Below are 11,983 nucleotides of genomic sequence, written 5' to 3' on the forward strand. Positions count from 1 at the left end.
GTCTTCATCTTGTTCATTCCTCAGGATTAAAATACATTGTTGTGCTTCTTTTAAAAATGTTAAAACACATTGTATTTTGATGGTCTCTCTTATTACAAAAGAGATATAAAAAAGTTTGTAATTAAACATCTTTATTCAAAGCTAGAAATTATTTTGCAAGGGACTAAAATGGTTCCTAATTTCTCTCTGTGTTTAGATTAATATTTGATCATTCTCAGCATTTGTGAGGTCAGACACTGATGTTGGCAGTCAAGATTCTCCAATTCTTCTTATGGATCTTGCTTTGTACACTGGATAAAAGTAATATGTCATTACCGACGTAAATGTAGTTATATTTCTTTGTCGTAGAAACAAACAAACAAACAAACAAACAAACACAGATGGAAATGATCACTTTCTCAAAATCTTGACAATAATATTAATGGGGTTTTTTTGTTTCATTTTTCAAACTGAAGACTCTTCAGGACTGAGTACGACGTCCTGCTGGCGCTCCACAAAAGAAGCAAACCAAGTCATCTTTCAGCTGCTTTTCAGGTACATTTTTATCCTTTCTGCTTGGATTTTCAACACTGGTGTTATTTACTGTCCTAAGGCACTAATAGTAATCGTAGTTCATCCCAACATTTGTCCATAAACTGATGAATTACCTGTTTCAAAAGCAGTTTTCTGTTTTATGGACAGAGGGCAATGTGTGCAGTCAGACCACGAAGAAGAACTGGTTCATTTTTATGATGTTTCATCAAAATTAATCTATTTCTGTTCCTCCAAACTGTTTTGATGATTCAACCAAATGTCCACCACTGGTTTGAACAGGGAGGGGTGTAAGAAGCTCTTTGTGTCTGAATCTGTGACTAATTATCATTGCTGTGTGTTTTGGGAGGCGGTGAAGACAGCAGAGTCACATAAAGAACCAGATGAACATGTGACCATCAGTCAGATCCAAGCTGACAACAGCAGCGATGACTCCAACATGAAACAGAAGATTCAGATAATCTTAGTTTTTACAATCTAAAGCAGGGGTGTTTTTTCCCTCTAACTGAGGTTTAATGGTCCTTAATGTAGTTCTCTGGAGTCTTAAAGCTTTAGAAATATACATTTGTTAACCATTCCATACTGTTAGATGTCAGTGTTGTTGTTTGTTTTACTTTTCCTCATTTGTATTCACTCAGGATGTCTTTGATATTATAATGCAAGGATTTGGAATATTAAAGTGTGACAAAATGTCAAAAACAGATGAAATTTCTAAGCTACTTTTTTACAGCTCTGTATATGCATATATTAGCAAAATTTGTGTAGCCCTTTTCTGCAGAGATAAAAAAGATTCTCCAAGCTATTAATTTAACATATTTTCTCTGTTTGACATGTTTTAATAAACTCTGTTGCTTTTTGCTCATTGACTGAATTTGTACTTAATTGTTTCAGTTATACTCCACTCTGCAGGTAAAGTTAATAGTTTTCATCAGCTTTACCAAGAACTTTATAATCATATTAAGAACAAGAGTGGTTATTTGCAGCATTTTACAGATTAAACAGAGGCAACTAGTGCACCAGTTGTTTTTCCAACATTTGATGTTAATATGATGTTACTTCAGATTACCCAAAGAACATGTTGATTTTATGATAAAACTATCCAAAATGAATGACTAAAATACTTAGGTGGTTTTGAGTGGGATTTATCTTTTGGAAGCATCTTAGTGGTGACTTTAATCATTGAAGTTTTGAAGAAGTTAAAAATATGATTATAATATGAAGGAAATATAAAAATGAAAAGAGGATTACAGTCAACTTAAATGTAGAGGAAAATATATTCCCTTCTTTAAAAAAAGATAAGAGATCATTAGAAATCTGTCATAGAAATGAGAATCAATAGTACACGTATCAGAATAGGTCATACAGGTCTTAATAAATCACTTAAAGTAGCTGCTTAACACAGAACAGGACCATTTCAAAATTATTGCAATTTTGAAATGGTACAGCATATATTTATTGAATCTATTGCACATAAATCACAAAGGAGAGTTTAAGGAAGCAGTGAATAAAATGGGTATCAAATTTACAACTGCAAATATTTTTTGGATGCAAATAAAATAAAGGTCAAATCACAAGAAGCAGAACAAAAAGAAGGGAAACTTGTCATAGATCTGTGATAAACGTTTGGTCCAGTAGATGGCGGTAATACAACAAATTGAGTGTCAGCAGCCGTAGGATCGCCAAACGGTGCGAAGAAGACAGACTACAACAACCACAATGCACCGCGGCGGCTGCGTCCTCGGTTGCGTGCCTTCGCAGCGTAGGAGACATTGCACTGTGCCATCGTGCAGCCGGCCTCGGCGTTACAGTGAGGTAAGTTTATGTCATTTGTTTTATGCACTGGGCATAAACCTGCGTGAAAACAAAGAAACATTAATTTATTTAGGCGTTTGAATTAATTAAGGATAATACGACCGGTCAAACCGGCTAATAACCTCTGGTTTTAGCGGGCTAACGTCGGGCACGCCTATGTCGGGTAGCTGGTCCGGGAGGGATATAAGCGCGGGCCCGTAGGAGGTATCCGCACTTTAGAAGGGTCTGGGTATTTTTAGCATGCAGTGAGAAGACCAACCCCAATGAGTCTGTCAGCCAACGCCTTGGAAAAACTATTTCCTGGGTGGCTAACATGAGGTGGTGGGTGGGAAAGTCTGGATCAACAGACAAGTTTCCTCACAAGCTAGCAGCGGCTACTTGGCTAACGTCAACTGTCTAAACAAGAGGAGCTTTTACCATTGATCGGCACCGCCGCATCGTTTCTCCTTCTGCTCTTTAATACCGCAAACTGTGCGGATTTGTTGCGTTTCTGTCCCGCAGTGTGCGGGTCCTGGCGGGTCCTGTGCTAATGTTTTAGCGCGCTTAGATTGTTCCAGCAGCAACCCTGAGAACACGTGACCTGTGCTGTCAGTTTAGGGCTTTGATTTTACAAATGTGTATTTTCATTTTTGAGAATTATTCATTAAAACCCTGTATTCCAGTTTTGCGTGTAATATTGCGGTATGTGTTTCTGTAAAAAGAAAACGGGAAAGTCATTTTCCAATCTACCTTCATTTATAAATAAAGTTAGAATAACCTCAGTAGATCAAAATGCTAGAGAGAAAAAAATTGAAATGAAAGGGACATCTTTCAAGATGTTTCCAAACTGTAAAATGACTTCTATTGGGAAGAAAGATTGGTTTTTTGCACACATTTCAGTAGATATGCTAAATTATTGACAAATTGTTTGTGGCACAACAGTAATCAACCATTTCATGTCATTGCTGACCAGCTTGTTTATGTTTCTGCTGGTGTTTTGATGGTTTATCTTTATCTGATCAACTCACTCTTTCAGATTGGAAAACCAAGATGTCACGCCTAGGGTTGTCCAAACTTTTTATCGCTTGAGCCAAAATTGTCAGCTCAAAAGTACTGGCATTAAAAAAGTATAATTTTTAAAAAACTAAAATCACAAAAATGTTTTTTATTTTTTTAACCTTCTCAAAAATAAACTAAGCATGACATATCTGAAACGGATAATCATATTTTTTTTTGTAGGAGCGGAATCATAGATCCAAAACTTCAAATTGTTTTTAGATTGTTAAATAAAATGTATCCAGTTGTGTTACTATTCTGGGCTCCATTGAAGAAAACTGAACAAATATTTAGTTTGTTCTCAGCAATAAAAACTGAATTTAGGTCAGTCTTCATTTGAAAACACACAAGTTTTAGTATAGCAATTAAAAGCAGAATTGTGTGCACTGAGTTTAGAGTCTTAAGTCAATGAGTGGATGTGGTTGTAGTTACCATGACAATAAAAAAAGCATCTAAAATGTTCCATCCAACATTTCAGTGATTAGATTTTAATTTAAAAGTTGTAATTTTATCCTGATTTATTGAATTTATTCGCCGCTGTTCCCTCACCTGCACTGGGCTGATGGGTTCATCCCAGGTCAGAGCTGGACTTCCTGATCAGATTATCTGGTCATTTCCTCCAAGCTGCAGGAATGCTGCTACTCCAATAAACCTGCTAATGGAGAAACGGCTCGCTCAGCAAAAATGTGACAGATGTAGAGTGAGAATATAAAGTTTATATATCTAAACATCAAGGTCTCTGTTTTGGTGAAAACGGACATTATGTTAGGGTATTGCTTTTGGAAATGAGCAATGTTTTAAAGGATAATCTTATTTCCTGTAATGACAGCAACAAAAAATACAACTTATCATAATGAGGAATTTCTATTCAACAATAAACTTCCTTAAGCTCAGTCTGAGTTAATCGTATTTTTAGAATTAAATTATCTTGCTTATCACAGTAGTCCAAACATTATTTGAAACATTTAATTTTTAGAACAACATTAACAATTTTACCATACTTTATTGTTGCGCTGTATAACATGGTGATGAAAGTATTTCTAAAAATTGTGATAAATTCATGTCATGTTTTTGTGACCTTCAGGAACCCGGATGTCAGCGGTACTATTTAAGGGTCTTGTTACCGTTTCTAAGCATTTAGAATAAATGACACAAGGCACATAAAAAGTATTCACCCCCTTGGATGTTTTACTCTTTTGTTGCTTTGATAAATCGATCATTATTAATACAATTTTGCTTTTTGACCAACAAAACACTTCTTTATTGTCAATGAAACAGATTTTTACAAAATAATGACAAATGAAAATCTGTAACATGAAATAAGTGATTTCATAAATATCCTCAGTCAGGCTGCACATCTGGACACTGCAGCCAGAGCTGTGAACAGATCTGGGCTTTGACTAGGCCACTCCAGAACCTCCACCTCATCTTCAAACTCTCTCTGTGATGTTTTAGCTGGATGCTTCGGCTCGTCGTCATGATGAATAATAAATGTTTTCTGAAGCTGTAGCTCTCCTGCAGATGGAAGAAAATTGTCCTCTGGGATTTTCTGATATTTTGTTGCATTTATTTTACCAGTCCTGATTTGAGTATTCTTCGATAGTTTATTTCTCACTGTCTCCTCTGGGAGTTGGGGTCAGAGTTCAGATTATTATTTGAGCTTTTCATATGCTAATCTGCTGCCCCCAGATGTGAAAACAATAGCTTGTAGCCATAGTTGCGCATCATAACTATCTGAAAGTAAAAAAAAAAGTACGTTAAATTCCAAAACCAGAGGGAATAATTGTCTAATAACAACAAAAGTCGAGAAAAAGAAGAGCTAACAGAGCTAAGTTAACCTGAAGAAAAATTGCACAGAAACCTGAAATTATATTAAATTTAACACACAATTATGCTTATAAAAAATGTCTATACTCCACTATACTTTTAGACAATTTAAATTCAATTAAATTTAATAGATTAACTCTCACCTTTCCCAGCCATTTGTAGCTTTGTGTCCATGTTGGCGATGGGATTTGACAGCTTCGTTCATCACACACAGAATCCTATCTACCAGCGATGCAACGTCACAATGCGCTCTGACACCCATTTGTTTACACCGGGATGATATGAAATTAGTTTTGCGGTTTGTCCGTAAAGCTGCGCATCTAAAGCACAGCCGCCCTCAGTGTTCAGTGTACCCGCTCACCTGTATACATACGTTGTGATTATTTCCTAATAGCTGGCGGCGTTCTTCACAGAAACAGCTGCTGACTTGGGCTCACTGGGACGTTCAGATGTTTGTTGCTTTTATCCGGGTTGACCAGTGTGTGTGACCCGATGTCTGCTCCGCCCCCCTGCCCAGTGTGTGTTGCAGGGTGATTCAAGATGGCGGAGCAGCCTCTGTGGGAGCAGATAGGCTCCAGCTTCGTGCAGCACTACTACCAGATGTTCGACTCGGACAGATCGCAGCTCGGATCAATATATGTGAGTCAAAGTTGGGTTCTGCTTGTCATCCATCATTTTCAGATTCTCTTTAATATTGAAGTTAAATGGTTTAAATGTAGTTTATTCACCATGATTAATGTGAAGCAGCTGTCCAAACTGACCAACCTGACTCTACAGGAAAATGTAGCTGGACTCATTTGTTTGATTGGCTGGGATTTGTTTCTCTAACCCAGGGGTCTACTGCCAGAAAACACCACCTTAGCAAAACACCACAAAGACGTTTTATTAGAAAATGTGAATTTTTCTCAAATTTCACATGTTTCCATTGAGCAAATTTATTCTTGAAATGTCAAATGGCGCAATTATGTGGTCAAACAAGATGGAGCTACTGACTTAAACCTGTTAGCGTCCAGCCAGTTATTGGTTTGGAAGCCTTTTTTTTTATTAATCATTTGAAAAGTAAATTTTATATTTACTGAGGTTTCTTTTCATGTTAAAGTTATGTAAAGATTTATACATGTAGCAGATTTACAACAACCTCAGGTGACCAAAAATCACAGATAGAGAAATAGAAAATAAAATTAAGTTTGGTAGAAATAGTAAGACGGTTGCAATATTGGCAGAAAATACCAAATAATAATATGAATAAAAACCAAAATACTTAATTTCAGTTGCAGCGAGGTAAACATTTAGGTTTTGTAAAAACTCTTTCAACAGAGCTGTAACCTTTTTGTATTTGATTTATCTCAGACTGGTTCTGTGTGTGGATTGACTGTTTTTCATGAAGACAGATGATTTTTCCAGCTAACGTTCGTCTCCCGTCTCTCCTCTCAGATCGATACATCATGCCTTACATGGGAAGGACAGCCCTACCAGGGAAAAATAGCAATTGTTGAGAAACTCACTGTGAGTTTTTATGGTAATTTGTGGTTAAAGAAATGGAGAAAAACTTTGACTCTTTTACTTTATGCTGCAGGTCAATAAGAAAAGCCACCGTTTTCATAACATTAAAGGATCCAAAGCATTTTTGAGAAACATAATGACTTCATTTAATTGCCTCAATGAGTCAAACAATATTTCATGTGGGCAAGCCTGGAGTTAAATGTGTAGGATTTTGCTCTGACTGGACAAAATGCAGTCAAAGTAGCTCTATGCAGGTGAAACAGATTCTTAAAGCTGCAGTATGTCATTTTTCTTAAAATATTTTTTACATATTTGTTGAAACAGTCACTATGTCATGACTCTATGGTATGAAGCAGATAATGTGGGTAAAAAAATAAAGCTCCTCTCCATTCTTCCAGTGCTAACTAGATAGCACTGGAAGAATGCTATCCTCCAGCGCTCCTGACTCCGATACAACCAATCGGAGCCAGGAACGCTGTCAATCATGCTTCTGTACGCACTGCTCATTCGGAGGCTGCCATGGATGCTAAAGCTAGTTAGCATAGCCTTGTATGATGGTGGGTAAACAGTTTTTCTGTAACATTAAGTTGTTTTCCTCCCACTGGAACATTTAGCAGCAATTACATGAGATTGATTAACAGCGGTAAGCCTTTCCCTCCCGGCTCTGATTGGTTGCATTTCTTCAGATGGCAATAGTAGCTCAAGGAGGGTGGGGAGGAGATCTATCTTTTAACATTTTTTCTGTCTCATATTAAACTGTCAACATGTCAAAAAAACAACTAAATATTCTTTTTATAAAAGTTACATACTGCTGCTTGTAACTAGCTGAAAATCACCTTTAAAAAAAATCTGTCCTAAACGGTGCTATGCTTTATATTTCTGTGCAAATTTTGACATTTTCATGCAAGTCTGTGTAATTCTGCAATATTTGGGCAAAAACTAATTCACTAATTGGTGTATTAATCTTCTATTTTCACTTATTTTTTTGAGGAATTCTTTGCCCCTTGTGTCATTTTATTGCAGGTTATTGTTATTTTCATGCTTGAAGTTAACCCAGCTGTTTATATTTCTGTTTTATTGTGTTTCCCAGAGTCTCCCCTTCACAAAAATAGCGCATAGTATAACAGCGCAGGACCACCAGCCAACTCCAGACAACTGCATCTTGAGTATGGTCGTAGGACAGCTAAAGGTAACTGTACCTCTCATCTGTATTTCTTATTTTTCTTCAACTTCATTAGTAGTTTTCCAGAGTTTCTGAAGATCTTTCTGGAGAAGTGGATGTCCAAAGTGTGGCCTGCTATTTGTGGCCCTTGAAATTATTTTGTTTGACCCCTGTCCACAAATCAAGAATGATTAAAAAAAATATATAGAAATACAAAATGAAATACAATTTATGCCCCCAAAAATTGGAAATTGACAATTTTTCAGTGTTTTGAATCTTTAATGGTATACAGATTTCATATTTTTTAGAAATATCACAATAAACTAATTTTTGCATTTTTATATAATTAATTTTGTGGCCTGCCAGTAGTTAAAATGTCTGTTTTGGACATCAGTGTCCTAAACAAAACAGAAACAACAAATAAAATAAATCATGAAATAAAAACATGGACTAGTTGAGACCAAAGAACCACAAAAGAGAGAAAAATGATAAGTCATGTAAATAAAAATTAAGCTTCATTCACACTGAATGCCTTAATGCGCAATTCTGATTTTATTATTTTGCGTAATTTTATTTTTTTGCGTGGTTGTTCACGCTTCAAAATAAATGCGACTTGTATGTGACCTCCTGTGAACACTGCAAATGCCCTGAAAGTGTCCCACATGTGCAGTAGAGGGCGCAATACCATCACACACAGAGTGTGCTCATTGTTTTACCAACTACAATGAAAAAGAAGTGCTCAATGTTTGCAGAAGTAAACATAGATGCTAATGGTGAAGCGTATCTTGCGATTTTGAAGTTGTTGTCTGACAGGACCCAGCACATTAACAACTTAATCCTCATTATAGTCCGCCATGTTTGTTGATTTTCCTTCTTCTGCATGTCAGGACGCAAAATCGTACAGATTCAGGTCACATTTGAAAGGTCAGGAAAAGGTCACGTCAAGGCAACAAAATCTGATTTGGGTCATGTCAGGTTGCCTTAGTGACCTGTAAGGCATGACTTAGTGAGCTTGTTTTAATTTAGCATACGATTAATCGATTTATTGCGACAGGCTTAGTGGTGTTAGTATTTGTCGTTGAAGTTACTCAGTGTTGGTGTCTCTCTGCAGGCGGATGAAGACCCCATCATGGGTTTCCATCAGAGTTTCATCCTGAAGAACATTAACGACGCTTGGGTGTGCACCAATGACATGTTCAGGCTGGCCATCCACAACTTTGGCTAGGCCGCCTCTCCGCGCCGGCGGGCAGGGGCGGCCGCCTGAGACGGAGGAAGTGCTCCTCCCTCCCTCCGTCTCATTCAGGCCTGCTTGACAAACGAGCAAAAACGCCGGACCCTAGATGTCAATCACCGACCCGCGTCCAGGTGGGTTTCCTCTCCTCCAGCCCAGCAGAACCGCGACACGCCTCTTCGCTGAGAGCCGGCCAACCAATCAGACGCCCCTGTCTGCCGCTCCGCCGATCTGCATGACGCTGGGAGATCCTCAGTATCTACACTCAAGCCACCAGAAGGACAAACATCCGATCGATGCCATTAACTCATGCTCTGCTTTGATTCTAACCCGTTCTGCTCTGCTGTCGACTCGGTTCTTCGGTTCTGTAGATCCGTGTTCAGGTTTTATTTGAGACGCCCCATTCATGTGTTCACCTTAACTCTTCTTAGTGAGTCAAGTTTAGTTTCTGCCCCTCTAAGCGTGATTCATGCTGCCAGGTTTAGCTGTTGCAGACCAAAGGATGTTGGAGGATGAGCGTTCATCTTATTTTCTTTCTTTCTTCTTCTCTTTCACTCAACATCTGGCAGTCGACAAGGACAACAGCCACGATACACAATAAAACCTGGACATTTTTTCTTAACTGTGTGGTCTCTCCATGTCATTTTCTGAACCGTTTCCTCACCAGAGAAATTACTTGAAGAGCCGATGTACTGAAGTTATTTTTTTTCTTTTGCTTGTTTATTTGTTTGGCTTCAGGCACTTTCTTTGGCCCAGATGTGGCCAATAAAGACTTCCAATCTCCAGAGGTTTTGCTTCAGCTGTCGTAGCAGTGTGGTCACTGAAATGTTGCGTGATTATGATTACTTCAAGTAAAAAAACATAAAAACAAAACGATTCAAAGCATATGAATTCAAAAATAATTTTTATTTACGTAGTTATCAGTAAATATGCACCAATAAATCACTTGATTTTCCTGTGATCGGCTTTCAACGGTCAAGCTAAGAACCACCAGCAACTTGCACCTTTTTAGTGAACTTTTAAGAGGTTAATAACCAAATAAAGATTTATCTACTAATCCTGGTAGGAAGACAAATTTAATATTTAAAACCAGAGGCAGGTTTACAAGTGTGTGGGGCCCCAAAGTCAGTTTTGGTGCCCTATCTACTACAGAAAGATTCTACTAAGGCAAATTAAAGTAAGTTGTGCTATTCGTAAACGGGTATGAATTAATGCACGTTGGGTTAAATATGTCCCTAAGCAGTAGCTCCAGGTTCCCCAAAAAAGTACTATAACTTCTTAATTTTAAAGTATTTTAGTACTTATATAAATTAAAATATTAATCTCAATTTTCCTGATATGGGGAAAAGGTACAAAGCAATACAGACAGGCATTAAAAAGAAAGTTTCAAGACTCCACAGAAATTGCCCTTTTAATAACTTTTTAAAGTCTGGCCCATTTAATCACAAGATTATATTAAAATCAGTTAGTTGTTAAAACGCGACATTAATACTTTTTAACACAATGTTATGTCATCAGGGGGGCTACACAATCTATCGGAAGCAAAACTTCTGCACAACTTAAACCGAGTAGGAAAGGAAAGTAATTTTAACTTTGTCTTGCTAACAAGAAAGCAACATCTGATTAAATATGTAAATAGAATAACAAGAATTTTGACCAATTCTCTTAAAATGTCAGAAGTTGTTTTTAGTAAAATTACTACTCTCTAAAATAATGAAAAGGTGTTTAAAACATGACTGTACAGTAGATGGCGCGCTCCTCGTGAGTTGGCCTCAGACGATTTTCAGGTAGGAACCAATGAGCAGAGACTATGAGCAGACGGAACGGAAAGCACGGACAGAACGGAAGTTTGGACGGTTGCTCTGGGTGAACTGTGACAGCTTCGCATCGAATTAAAACAATATTTTCCCCTCAGTGTTTTCCCAAATCCCTTCCCATTTCCCCTCACCCATGGCGTCCAACTCTAACATAGACATCGAGGGAGCGACCCAGCACCTCCGGGACATCCTGAAGCTCGACCGTCCGGGGAGCAGCGCCGGTAAGTGGGGGATGCTACACGGCTAGGCCGCACAGGCTAACTCGGGGTTAACCTCACTCTTTACCGTAGCACAGTTTACCCAGCGGGCGTTTCTTTAGCTGCTGATATAATACCTCAGTGGAGGAAATGTTTTTAATAGCAGTGAATATATTATTTTCTACCTTTTAAAGTCTGCTGAGAATCGTTTCTGCTTCGGCCTGTTAGCAGCTAGCTTGTATCTCAGTCTGTTTTCTGGTTGAAATGTGTCCCTGCTACCAAAACATTTAAATACTCGAGTTCCTCCCCCCCCTCCACATATTTATTATTATTTTGTTCTAGCTATTTTTTGTCTAGACTCATTTAAACCCATTTGAAATATGTTAAAAACGTCTCTGTGATAAACTCGAATTCTTGGATAATTGGCGTCATTCACAGAGTTTCTTGATTGGCTGGAAAAGTACAGTAAATTAAAGTGTATAATAATAGAAATTCTGTCCTCTCATTTTTAGTTTCTCAATGTAAAAAAGGAATGCATGGAGATTAACAGAAATGCACCAATGTGAAAATTTCTACCAATATCAATATCCGATATTAATATTGGAATTGTGACCAATAAATGAACAAATACTTAATGATTTCTCCCCTCCCTTTCTAGAAATGCATATAAAAATCACACAAGATTGAAATACTTATTGGTTATGAATTTAGGCACATTTTTATTTATCAGACCAATATACAGGTGCTGGTCATAAAATTAGAATATTGTGATAAAGTTCATTATTTTCCATAATGTCATGATAAAAATTAAATTGTCATATATTTTATATTCTTTGCACAACTTCTGAAATTTTTCATGTTTTTTATT

At 37.4% G+C, this 11,983-nt stretch overlaps 2 protein-coding genes and 1 long non-coding RNA gene across 3 annotated transcripts in view; all 3 read left to right on the plus strand.

The window, feature by feature from the left end:
- The first annotated feature begins 449 nt into the window (after positions 1-449).
- LOC107836400 (uncharacterized) lies at positions 450-1,397 on the plus strand. The gene is made up of 2 exons (XR_001662285.1): positions 450-534; positions 881-1,397. It is a non-coding gene; the product is annotated as an uncharacterized LOC107836400 (long non-coding RNA).
- An 835-nt stretch (positions 1,398-2,232) lies between these two features.
- On the plus strand, positions 2,233-9,886 carry nutf2 (nuclear transport factor 2). The gene is made up of 5 exons (XM_007553207.2): positions 2,233-2,343; positions 5,723-5,844; positions 6,640-6,711; positions 7,799-7,897; positions 8,982-9,886. The coding sequence occupies exons 2-5, from the start codon at positions 5,746-5,748 to the stop codon at positions 9,093-9,095; spliced, it is 384 nt and encodes a 127-aa protein (XP_007553269.1). The 5' UTR covers positions 2,233-2,343; positions 5,723-5,745; the 3' UTR covers positions 9,096-9,886.
- A 1,014-nt stretch (positions 9,887-10,900) lies between these two features.
- edc4 (enhancer of mRNA decapping 4) overlaps positions 10,901-11,983 on the plus strand; it is a 33,828-nt gene continuing 32,745 nt past the window's right edge. Inside the window, exon 1 of the mRNA XM_007553208.2 lies at positions 10,901-11,139. Within this exon, the coding sequence (XP_007553270.1) occupies positions 11,052-11,139 (88 nt within the window). The 5' untranslated portion in view covers positions 10,901-11,051. The remainder of the gene's footprint in view (positions 11,140-11,983) is intronic.

The sequence above is a fragment of the Poecilia formosa genome, unplaced genomic scaffold, assembly GCF_000485575.1.
Source record: "Poecilia formosa unplaced genomic scaffold, Poecilia_formosa-5.1.2 Scaffold55, whole genome shotgun sequence".
Lineage (NCBI taxonomy): Eukaryota > Metazoa > Chordata > Actinopteri > Cyprinodontiformes > Poeciliidae > Poecilia > Poecilia formosa.